We start from the raw sequence: 12500 nt of genomic DNA, 5'->3' as shown, positions 1-12500 counted from the left end.
TAGCTAAGTACAGTATCTTTCCAACAATCGGTATATCCATTTCTAGTCTGTAGGGCGAGTGATAATATCTCGTCAGACGACTTAATTATATTGTTGAAAACAACAAAGGATATTCACCCATGCAAATAATTTTTTTAAATCACGTTTCCCTAACAAACAACATTGATACTTCATCTCCTGTGGTGTCCTCATCAGTTAACGCTGCACTAGGTTATATCAAATTACAGATTTACCTGCACAAATGCTTGGTCCTTCCCTGTCGTGTGTGCAGCAGTGGGGGAGTGTGTCCTTTAGTGTGGTACTGTGTGTGCTGTCTGCAGACCACCCTCTCTTGACCACCAAGGTGACGGTCACTGTCAACGTGCTGGATGTCAACGAGTTCCCTCCTGAATTGGCCATACCCTTCGACACCTTTGTCTGTGAAAACACCAAAGTGGGCCAGGCAAGTGCTGTTCCACTGCACAGTAGCTGCAGAGGGGGGTGTGTGTACGAATGCCTGTGATAAAGAAAACCAGAGAGAATAAAAAAATATATATTCAGACAGAGAGATAACGATCTGAATTGAAGGATTGGAGTGAGTTAAATGAAGTGGTTGAAATGAATGAGTGAGAGAGTGACTGACTGATCGATTGATCATTCGAGCCTGTTGAAGCCGCTCTGAGTGTCCCTGTGTCCACGGGTGCTGTAGGTGATCCAGATCATCAAGGCCATGGACAAGGACCTGCCCCCTGTTGGACAGAGGTTCTTTTTCAAGTCGCTTCGAGAGACGAGGAACAGGAACTTCACAATTCGAGACTTCGGAAGTAAGACATGTTGATAGAGTGGTAGAGAGGGGAGGGGAGACAAAGAGAGTTACAAGATGAGTTAGATACCAGAGTTAGAGTTATAAAATGGGGAGTGAGATAAAGACATACAGTAAAAATGGCAGATATGGAAAGACAAATTATAATGAAAAGACATGGGTGGTATATTGTTAATGGATTTATCCTTATAGGGTATTTGCATGCAGTGACACATCTGGGCGTCAACAGTATTGTCAATGGCCGGGTTTCCCAGATTCGTTAAGAAGCTCTTAACGCTAAGAGCTTCTTAAGAGCGTTCTAAGAACGCTCTAGAACGCTCTTAGAACGCTCCTAAGAAGCTCTTGGCGTTAAGAGCTTCTTAACGAATCTTGGAAACCCGGCCAATGACTGCAATGTGAAGTACAATTCAAGACAATGCGAACTAAGCTGCTAATGTTTCATAGCTGCCTAGCTACGGCCAGCGCATTCAAAAGCCCTATACAGATAGCTTATCTTAGCTTAGCTTAGGCTATAATTCTGTCTTGTGACTCACTTGGCGCAGCTCTAGCCTCCAAAAATATCTACAGTACACTGACAACCAACTGTTCTCAGTGAACACACATTGTGCCTATCCAGTCTTTTTCTCCATGGGTCTGTATTCTACAGTCTACGTGCCCCTGCCTCTGTGCCTATAATATAAAGATATTATCTCTACCTCTGATACCTCTCTCTCGTTATAGCTTTGCTGTTTCTGTCCCTGATCTGCCTCTGTTGCTGCCTCTCTTCGTCTGCTGCCTCTACCTACGTGTCTGCTTCCTACCTTCGTCTCTGCTCCTATCTCTCGCTCTGCCCCATCTGTTTTTACCTCTGCAACTGCACCATGTTCCTCTGTCTGTACGGGCTCCCTCTCCCTCTGCCTCGGTTACGTCCACCTCCCTATCTGCTTCCTCTACCTCTGCCTCGGTTACCTCCACCTCCCTATCTGCTCCCTCTCCCTCTGCCTCGGTTACCTCCACCTCCCTATCTGCTCCCTCTACCTCTGCCTCGGTTACCTCCACCTCCCTATCTGCTCCCTCTGCCTCTGCTTCTTCCATCATTTAAAAAAAAAAACTCTGCTACCTCTGTTTCTGCCTTTCAGCAGGTTAGCTTTAACATCAGATCTGATTCACAGAGACAGGGCCGCGCTTAGCCGGCAGGATAGCAGGCTCAAGGTGCTCTAATGGCCTTGAGCTTGTCAGGGCAGATCTCTGTCCAGCCCGGCAGACACATACAACCCAGTGTGACAGACAGGCACCCTGCACTCCCTGGAGGAGGGAGATGGATGCAGACACAGACACCCTATAGGTGGAATCCATGTGTGTCTCGGCCTAGCTCTCCACCGCTGCACACTGCACTGTACATCCTCTCTGCACTGTTGGTATTGTGCAGACTGCCATATTCCATCGAGTTAGTGTTGAATATCTGCCCCTGCTGGTTTGAGCTTGTTTTAAAAAGCCATTTTGGGGAGAAAAGTGTCAGGGATGAGATCCCTTAACAACTATGCACGCAAAGAAAGTCATTTTCCTAAATATCAAGTGTCATGTGCACCATTAAAACCCGACGTTTCATATCCACCTCCGCCGTTTTATCTCCCAGACAACACGGCAGGCGTGGTGACGCGACGCGCGGGCTTCCAGAGGCGTGTCCAGAACGTGTACCACCTGCCGGTGGTGGTGGAGGATAGCGGTTACCCCGCCCAGAGCAGCACGGCCACCCTGACCATTCGCGTGTGCGCCTGCGAGCCCGACGGCTCCCTCCTCTCCTGCACGGCCGAGGCCATCTTCCTGCCCATGGGTCTGAGCACGGGGGCGGTGATGGCCGTCCTGCTCTGCATGGTCATACTGCTGGGTGAGTGCCTCAGGTGGCCAGATGACTCTGGGCCTCAGGACAGGGAGACTGGGGGACACGTTCCTGATTTCAATGATGGAGTGCACTTTAGCTCAATGACTTAACAAATGAATAAATGCAGGCATACCTGTTATTACGTAACAACATGCCACAATATCTCGGAGATAGACACAACTTCAAGAGGCAAAGTACAGTTTTCATAAATCTGGTACTGTATCAACTCAACAGTAGGTGGCACTCACAGTCCAAGTTATGTCAAACTTACCATTGATGGCAATATGATATACAGTAAACAGCCCTCAGAACCCACAATGATCCTAGGTACACGGTGGGAGGATTCCAGACTTCTTATCTTTCCACTTCCTTCCTTTTTTCCTCGAATATATTCTTTCACAGTTGCATAACAGAGATTCTCAACTATCTGTCTGCTTGCTTGCTTGCTTGCCTGCCCTGTCTGTCTGTCTGTCTGCCCTGCCTGACAACCACCCTGTCTGTCTGCCCTGCCTGACAACCATTCTGTCTGTCTGTCTGTCTGTCACTTGGAGCTGAGAGGGAGATGAAAGCACGATGAAGCAGTCTTTCATCCTGCTGCCTGAGTACTGACTTTATATTACAGACTGTGTGTGTGTGTGTGTGTCTGTATGTATGTATGTGTGTGTGTGTGTGTGTGTGTGTGTGTGTGTGTGTGTGTGTGTGTGTGTGTGTGTGTGTGTGTGTGAGAAAGAAAGAGTAAGAGAAAGCAAGGGTAAGAACGAGAGAGAGAGAGAGAGATAGAGAGAGAGAGAGAGAGAGAGAGAGAGAGAGAGAGAGAGAGAGAGAGAGAGAGAGAGAGAGAGAGAGAGAGAGATAGAGAGAGAGAGGAATAATGAATTAAAATGTTTGTGCTTTTGTGTTAGCATGGACCTACTTCATCTCTATGAGTGTTGATGTGTTTGTGTGTGAATACATACTATTATGAGTGAGACAATAACTGTCAGAGTTTGCATGCATGTGTGTGTGCATGTGTGTGTAGGCATGTGTGTGTGTGTGTGTCGGTACTTGGTGGGTGTCTGACACAATGTGAGAAGTGGATCAGCGCTAGCCCTCAGGCTAGGATAGTTTGAACATGCCTGCTGTGAAGGAGAGCGTCTGAAGAACAGAAGAGATAAGCTGAGGACTCCTAACACCCCTCTGTGTCTCCTGCTCCTCCCTGGCGGCCTGGCACTGGCAGCCTGGCAGAGTGTCAGTCATGGGGAATACTTGACAGAGAATAGGATGGCAACGAGAGCATAGCTTTGTAACGACACTCGTTCTTGACAGTCACCGTTAGTTAGGGAAGGTTCTAGGTAAAAGGCTGTTGTGGGACTGTGTTTCTTTGTGTGTTAACACGACATTGGTAACATGACTGTGTCTCTGTGTTACACTCGTAATCAGGCTGTGTCTGTCTGTGTGTTGCATTGGTAACAGGGCTGTGCATGTTTGCGTGTTACACTGGTAACAGGACCTTGCACGTTTATGTCTTACATTTATAACAGGACTGTGCATGTCCATGTTTTACATTGGTAACAGGACTGTGTTTTTTCGTTACAGTGATGGCAGTTCTCTATGGCAGCTTGAGGCAGCACAAGGAACGGGAGACTCTGATGTCATCAAAAGAGGACATCCGCGACAACGTGATCCACTACGACGACGAAGGGGGCGGGGAGGAGGACACGCACGCCTTTGACATGGGCACACTACGCAACACACACGTTGCCAAGGACAACAGCCTCCCGACCTTCTATCGCCTTGACACCAGACGCGGAGGAGAACACAAGGCCGAGAGTCCGAGTCACGGCGAGAAGCTCGCCAACGGAGCCCCGCCCACTGGAATCAGCGGCAACGCCGACATAGTCAGGGACTACATCGAACAACGCCTCGAGCAGACACACCTGGGTTACTCTTCCCCGCCTTACGATTCGCTGGCCACGTATGCGTATGAGGGGGAGGGGTCAATAGCAGAGTCATTGAGTTCCATTGAGTCATTGGCGGCAGACGACGAAGATCACTTCAAGTCCCTGAATGACTTTGGGCCGTCCTTCAAGGATCTAGCCGGAATCCTGGACAGACTGGACCCTCAGACTGAACCGGAGCAGAGCTGAAAACTAGGAGTGTGTTTGTGTGTATGTGTAGATATACAGTGTGTGTGTGTGTGTGTGTGTGAGTGTGTGTGTGTGGGTGCGTATGTGTGTGTAGATATACTGTGTGTGTGTGTGTGTGTAGATATACAGTGTGTGTGTGTGTGCGTGTGTGTGTGTGTGTGTGTGTGTGTGTAGATATACAGTGTGTGTGTGTGTGTGTGTGTGTGTGTGTGTGTGTGTGTGTGTGAGTGTCTTAAGGGGTGTGAGAAATGTCTTTCTCTGCGTTCTTACACTTTTATAGACTTATGTCGTCTATTCGTTTGTTTTTCAAACCTGAGTGATTCTGAGTCTTCTATTGGAATTAAAGCAAGCCTTTAAGCAGCTTGTATGATGGTTCTGTGTTTATTTGTTAGAAGTTAATCAAAGCTTCAAATAATGCCTCAGGATCTGTGCATATCCTCAAAAGTCAAAAGAGCCAGCATATGAATGCATTCTTATGAGAGGAATGTCAAACATAAATTATCTTTCTTGCCATGCAGCTTCCCAAACAAATCCTTGAGTATTTTGTGAGAATTTGAAACTACAGGAAGCTACATGTTCCCCCCCTCCAGAACTGGCACTCAGAAGGAAATGTCAAATGAGTTTTAAATGCCAACCAGTAAGTAATTTTTTTCTGAGGTAGTCCTACATTCACAGAGTAAATTCATTGAATATACAACTATAATAAGAGAGTAGAACTCAATGACTGCCCTTGAAGAATCCTGTCTCCTTTCCTGATAATGTTGGTAGAACCAGGAAACTGAGATTTGACCCCCTCTAATGTGCTTTTGCATGCAATGGCAGAACACAGTGCGAGAATTAAACTCCATTTTAACAGACGATTAAACAGTTCAACAGTATTTTGTTAATCCCGGGGACACGCCAAAATCAATGTCCCTACCTGCATCCAATCAATGCCTCCTTGAACCTCCCAGACTTAGCTTGATAGAAAATTGATTTTTACAGCTAGTTCGCCCGTACCTCACATGGGCTTGTGTGCCTGTGTAATGTAACACAGCACTGGTGGTGGTGTCTGAAACGGTTTCTTTCGACAAAAAAAAAATCCTCCCAGTGCCCATGGCTCTAACTGGTGTGCAGTAATCCTGTGAGTAGAACAGAAGCACTGGTACAGTGATGCAGCATGGGTGAGCTTCAGAATGAGAGAATGAGAGAAAAGTCAGTGATATCCTGGTTATAGATTGCCTGGTTAAATTGGAATCCACTCCCACAGTTTTCTGTCTGACCAAATTGATTGCGTCGGAGTACAGTTGTGCAAGAGCAGAGAAGAGGCTGAATGTGTAATTGTGTGTGTGTGCCTGTGTGTGCGTGACGCGAGTGTTAGAAAGAAAGGGGGGGGGGGGGAGAGGGATGGAGAGATATACAAAGAGAGACTGTAGCTATAGAGTATGTGAGAGAGCAAGAGAGAGAGAGAGTGTGTGTGTAAGGGAGATGGCACGAGTAGAGTGCACCCTGTGTGCGTGCATGCGTGTGTGTTTGTGTGATAGATAGAGAGAGAGAGCGAGGGAGAGAGATGTAGAAGCAGGCATGTGTTTTCATCTCCTCGACTCCCCTCCACCCCCGTGCTTCTGTTTTCTCTCTCTCAACAGCATCTGGGCTTTTTCTCTTTTTCGTTCTTCCCATATTAGACAGTTTTCCCTCTGAGCTGTTTGCGACGGCGTTCTGATGGGGACGTGGCACACAGCTGGCTCTCTGGAGTGACTGGCGCTGAGGATTCACTCCTTCCTCTGACATCTGGGACGCCACGGCAGCCCTGCCTCTCTCGGTCTCTGCCTCTGTCTCACACTCACTCAGTCACCACCTCTGCATCTCTGATTCGGTGTCTCTCGGAATCTGCCTCTGCCTCTGTCTCCTGGCTTCACCTGAGCCATGAGCCTTTGAGCTGGAGCCCGGAGATTTGTCTGAAAACAAGCAGGTAGGTGGGATGCTGCTGTAAGAATACTTCTGAGATTTCTGGCTGAGACGCCGTGTTGTTTTCGACTGTTTGTTATTGTTTTCTGAGAGAGAAATATTCCTTTTTTTTGACAGAGGCATATCCGGTTAGGGGAATATTAACCTCATTAGAGAAGGATTTGGTAAAATGTTTATAATGAGATCTTTGGAGTACAATAACTGCAGTGATGTGGCTGAGATAATCCACTCAGCATATAAAAACTGAACCAGTCAACATGTAGTAAAGCTGCCATCCAAACTGTCTGATTGAGAATTTTAGCATTGCTTGAATTGGAACAGAAAAATCTGCAAGTGCAAGGAGAACACAACACTTGTGGTGTACAATATGTCAATTTTGCACACTCTTTTCCATTAGTGCAGTGCAGTACCAGTAGAGTATATGCTCATCTTTAAAAAAAGTTGTATGTAGATGAAAATAATTAAAAAGCAGTTCTGAGCTTGCAGCCCAGTGAGGTGAGGCAGGCGGCTGATATCAAAAGACAAGCATGAAGGTAGAAACCAGATAGCTCACATAATTCATCTACCCTTTGCATGGCTGAGTAACTTGCAAATGAGCTTTGAAGCTGCTTACACTTTTATAATTGTGATGCGTATGAGGTGTGAGCGTGTATGTGAGGGTGTGAGCGTGCGTGTCAGAGTGTGAACGAGTGTGAGTGTGTGCGTGTGCGTGCTTGAAAAAATGTGCAATAATTTATTCTTGAGCATCAGGTAAACAGGTGTTACAGCAAAAACAACTCACAGTCAGGGTTCAGCACTCATCACAAGAGCAGCCCTATCTCCTTAGCCTGGTGGAGCAGGTTCGTTAGAGTATGTATGTGTTCATGCCTCACAGCAGGGAAGCTCCGCAGCCTAAATCTCCAAGTTGACATGTGATTAGTTAGCCTGGTCCCAGACAGCAGTGTGTTTCTACTCTTTTATCTCGAGCAGTAATCATCCTGGTCTATTAGGCCATCTAGAATCTGTTTCTTTCCACATGGTCCTTACTTACCCATGCAGTCGTTGTATCTGTTTTTGCTCAGGCTGCTTTAATTTACATCAGATTACCTCTACAGTAAAACAATGTCCTCTCACTATGTTATTTCATCCAGAGTAATAGTTTATATATATTTTATTGGTCAACCTATAGTGACTGTAAGGGCGACTTGACTGCTCATGTGTAAAACAATTGAAGTTCAGTCTAATGATAAAATTAAAGATTCATTGAGAGAGCACAAATATCTGGAAGGTTCTCACCCACATGCTATCTATTGTGTGTGTTTGGCAAGGACATTTTAATTTACATATCCTCTCTCACTACGTCTGTAGTAGAAACTCTCTCTATATATATCCCAGCATGCCTCTCTTTTCCCTCTGCCTGTGTGGGTCTTTGCCAGTTCTACTATCATTTTTCCTTCTCCCATGCTTTTTTGTCCTCTCTCACTCCTACCTCTCTTGAGTATTTCAGGCAATTACATTGGCCGTGTGCTCAGCAGAAAGTTAGCGTGGCAGATGCTTACAGAAGCCTCGTCCAAACACATCTCATCACGTGGCGGGAACCAGCCACACCTATTCCTCATGATTCAGAGAGGGGTAATCAGCGATGAAGGGCTTTCCTCGGCTGTCCCCTGTCACATGGGCTCCCGATGCTTGGACAGGCTAGGGGCCTGAGGGGACACCCCCTGCAAGGCTGCATGTCAGTGCCTAATGTGAAAATGGCTCCTAATGCAGCTATCTGTTTCCATTGTCGCAGGAGACTGCACAGCGGAAACATCTAGGCCGGTTATACTCAGGCCAGTGAGTAACAAGATGATTGACTTCTACTCCTGCCTTGGGGCAGGCTAAACAAAAGCAAACACACATTCACACTCTGGAGTTACTGTCACTTTCAATGGAACAGAGGGGGGATTTGTTCTGTTTGCTTAAAGGTGCAGGGCAATCTCTCCTGAAATGAGTGAAGCAACAGTAACTCCACATTGTCCTGTATAATCAAACGATAAGGTCCTCATTCTCCAGTCAGCACCCGAAAGTAGCAGACACTTCTAATCAAAGTGTATCACGTGGGAAGATTTGAACTGGGTCTGTGGTCAAAAGCTCTGCCATTGCCCTCCCCGATAAAAAAAGAGAGGTCCCTCATTTTTTACGACCCCTCTTTTAGTGAAGTGCTCATTTCCGAGGTACAGCAAGCAATTGTGTTGCATTTTGAGTTACCTTCAAATCTTCAGTGGTCTAATGCAGAACAATGTGTAGGTTTGTGTAAACCTCTAGACCTCTGAAGATAAGCTCCATCACCTCATGCTGTGTGCCCCTCAGGTCAGGGTTAACCAGAGATTGATGTTAACTCCACCTGCCATGTCTCTTCTCTCCATCACCCACACTCAAACACACACACACACACACACACCTGTCAGGGGGGATGACCACAGGGCAGGTTGAGGGCCCAGGTTAGGTGTCCCCAGAGAGAGGTGACGGGAGGACAATTTGGTTAGGGATGTACGAGAGCGATGAGATAGTGGAGTGTCAGATCTTAGGACGAGCCCATCGCTCCATCTTTATTTTATCTGACACCACAGTCATGTGGAGGGGGGGGGGGATAGAGGAGAGAGAGGGATGACAGGAATAGGAAAAAAAAACGCTAACAGAACAGCCCCTGGATGTGAGGTTGGCTGGATAGAGGAGGGGCAGGAGAGTGTGCGTGTCTGTGTTGGATGGGGGGCTGATCTTCTACCCCAAATCATGCTACTTCAAGCACTTCCGAAAATGTGGACAAACATCAACATCAACACACTCTTTCCCCGTCCTACTCTTTCAATCCTTCTTTTTTTCTCTACCTCTCTCTCACACGCACAGCGTCGCACACATCATGTCACAGAGCAGGTGTGTGAGGCGTCCGCGGGCAGACTGCCAGGAGGGGGGGGGGGGGGGGGGGAGCCAGTGGAGGATGCGAGGTGCAAACCATCCACTAGAGTGTGAGGCTAAGTGGAGAAGAAAGAAGCAGGGGAATGATGATGAGAACTCTATGTGATGTAAGAGGCACACTCTAGTGCTTCCAGCTTCGCAGTGAAGGACAGGAAAGAGATAAGTTCCATCTAATGGTCTGCCTCGCTACCATGTTCTGCTGAATAAAGGGAGACAAGAAACGATTAAGTGAATCTTCGGGATTCAGAGAACAATGAAGTGTTCCGGAACATTTCTACACTTTTCAATCAGATCTAATGGAGTATGGGGGTCTTTAGCTAAACATAGGACTATGAGAAACCCCCTATAGCACTCAAGACTGGTGCTAAACTGACAATAATCCATCTGTGCATCCAAGGGCCCCCTCTCTCTCTGCCCAGTCTCAGGGACGTGCGGCGACCTTGCAGCAGCCACAGTCCTTTAGACCTCCTCAGTGCCCAGGTTCAGACAAGCACCAGTAGGCCTGTGTAATCTCTCTCCCAAACCACCCCTGGGCTCCACCAGCAAAAACAAATTAGGCCGCGCTGGGCCCATCCGTCATCTGCAACCAATGCCGCTGTCCTCGCACCAGAATTTCAATGTGACATTTATCTCCCAGTTTCAGGAAAATAAGCCAGAAGTGTTCACACAGTGCAGGGTGGCATCTTTTCTAATTGTCGTTTGTCTGGAAGGTGGCTAGTTAACCACACACTGTCACATTCCACGTCTTAAATCCAACCGCACTGTAGGTTGGTTTAGGAAATAACTTCCTTCAGATGAACTTTTCAAAGGAATTCAGTCATTACACATCCATTGAGCTTCTAATCTCAAAAGGAAAAGGGTATGTGGCCTCAAGAGATGGCAATACTGAAAGATAAAACAGCATTCACCTTATTTTCTGTTGATGATAACACTAATAACACCCATGTGTTGTTAATACAGTCAGATACAGGCTCGATGAATACCTGTGAATGCTCTCATAACTTCAACTTGGTGATGAGTACAACTGAACATTACAACTAAAATCCAATTTCAGTAATTGGACATCTAGTCCTCCAATGACTTGTGTTGCTGATTAGGCCTACCTACTTAAGTCAGATAGACTAATCCATGTTGGACACGTGGATGGGATGCTTCCTGACAGGTTGTAACGCTGGAGCCAAATTAAGATATTGGATAATGGGACCCTGTCATGTCTAATGACTGTTTAGAGCTTCTACATGCCTTCAGGGGATGCTTGGTTCAAACCGTTATTTAACGCTGATAAAGAACTAACTTAGTTGGGATTTTGTGGCTGAAGTTTGATTATCTCACAACGACGGGCAGTAAAGTCTGGTGCCGAATTCACAAACATGTTCTTAAGAAAACAAATAACAAAGTTCTTTAGATAAATTATAGTTTCAGAAGAATGTAATTTGATGTAACTTTTTTCTCAAGTAGAAAAACAAGAAGAAATGTCTTCTTAAGAGTGTTTTGTGAATTCTGACCCTGGTTTTGAAAGGACTACTGTACCTTGAAACGCTAGTGGCAACTTTCTGCCTGGGGGGACTTCGACCCTGAACCTTCAAAAACAAACTGAAGCATTTGATGCCTTTTTGATCAAATGTATGAATCAATGATTAAAAATGGAGCTGGGGGCAACAGTAGGTAGTCCCCATAGCCTCTACAGATCATGGATAAAATGTGCTTTATTTGTTCCTTCATAGTGCTGTGAATGACCTTCTTGCTATTCTGCTGTAGGTCCATGTTGTTATGGCATTACAGTTTTTCTCAATTGCTAAAACAATAAAACCCATTGGCTGAACAAAGTTATCAGTTGCTTGAACTCATGTAGCTAATTGTGCAGTCTGTTGTCAATACCTTAAACCATTTCACATGGTAAAAACACAATTTGCAGATCTCACATAGACGTTTCAACAAAACTCTAAACACATTCTCATTCTCAAAACACATTCTGCACCCTAATGCACATGTCATCCATACTGGTAAACACAAGTGGCAACAATCAAATACAAATAGAGAAAACATGTCATTGACAAAACACAACCACTCAAAATTGATTTAACTTTTTTCAAATGATGTGACACAACCAATATAAGCCAGTTCAGAGAGCAAACAGGTTGTTGAAGGTGGGAAAATATTGCTTGTGATGTCAACAAAGTACTCTTGCCTGACCCAGCCCAAAGACAAGAAGAAGCACATTGATCACGTTTACTCCTTAGATTTTTGTCCCTTTTACTGTAGTACAGTGCATTGTTGTATACTGTACAATGAACAAATTGTATGGCCCTGAACATTGTGCTTTCCATTTGTTACAGTAACAGTACTGACTGCTCAATAGATTTTGACTGGTTGCAGGTTCATATCAACAAAGAACAAGAGTGAGTTGTGAGTAGTGAGATGCAGGGTACAGTACTGTATAGGGGTACAAGGAGGAGAAAGAACCAAAAAAATTGCAAAGAGCAAAGTAGAGTAGTAATTTATGATACATTTTGAGCTACTATGATAGAACATGTTGTCGTTCATCAAAAGACAATGACGGATAAATATGAAATTTGTTTTGAGATTACGTAAAAATGTACTTCTCCTTGAGAACTATATGTTTTGAACAATGTGTTTTAAATTTTTTTGTGTATTGTTTACTGACTGCTTGATAGTGTATATCATTTTGATCACTTTGTTTATGATTTGAGAGCAGTGTTTGATTTTGAGCACAGGTAAATCTGTTTTGAGGCGAAAGTTTAATTTTGAGCACAGGTAAAACTGTTTTGAGGCGAAAGTTTCATTTTGCAAGAGAATTCAGAGGTTT

General features: G+C 45.4%; 1 protein-coding gene across 1 annotated transcript in view; it reads left to right on the top strand.

The window, feature by feature from the left end:
* cdh12a (cadherin 12a) overlaps window positions 1–4789 on the top strand; it is an 18158-nt gene extending 13369 nt beyond the window's left edge. The window contains exons 9-12 of the mRNA XM_067253915.1: window positions 321–442; window positions 689–803; window positions 2418–2669; window positions 4239–4789. Coding sequence (XP_067110016.1) covers window positions 321–442; window positions 689–803; window positions 2418–2669; window positions 4239–4789 — 1040 coding nt within the window. The remainder of the gene's footprint in view (window positions 1–320; window positions 443–688; window positions 804–2417; window positions 2670–4238) is intronic.
* The last annotated feature ends 7711 nt before the right edge of the window (window positions 4790–12500 follow it).

Source organism: Osmerus mordax, chromosome 16, assembly GCF_038355195.1.
Source record: "Osmerus mordax isolate fOsmMor3 chromosome 16, fOsmMor3.pri, whole genome shotgun sequence".
Classification (NCBI taxonomy): Eukaryota; Metazoa; Chordata; class Actinopteri; order Osmeriformes; family Osmeridae; genus Osmerus; species Osmerus mordax.
The sequence above is the reverse complement of the archived record's forward strand: the minus strand, read 5'-3'. Positions and strand labels throughout refer to the sequence as shown.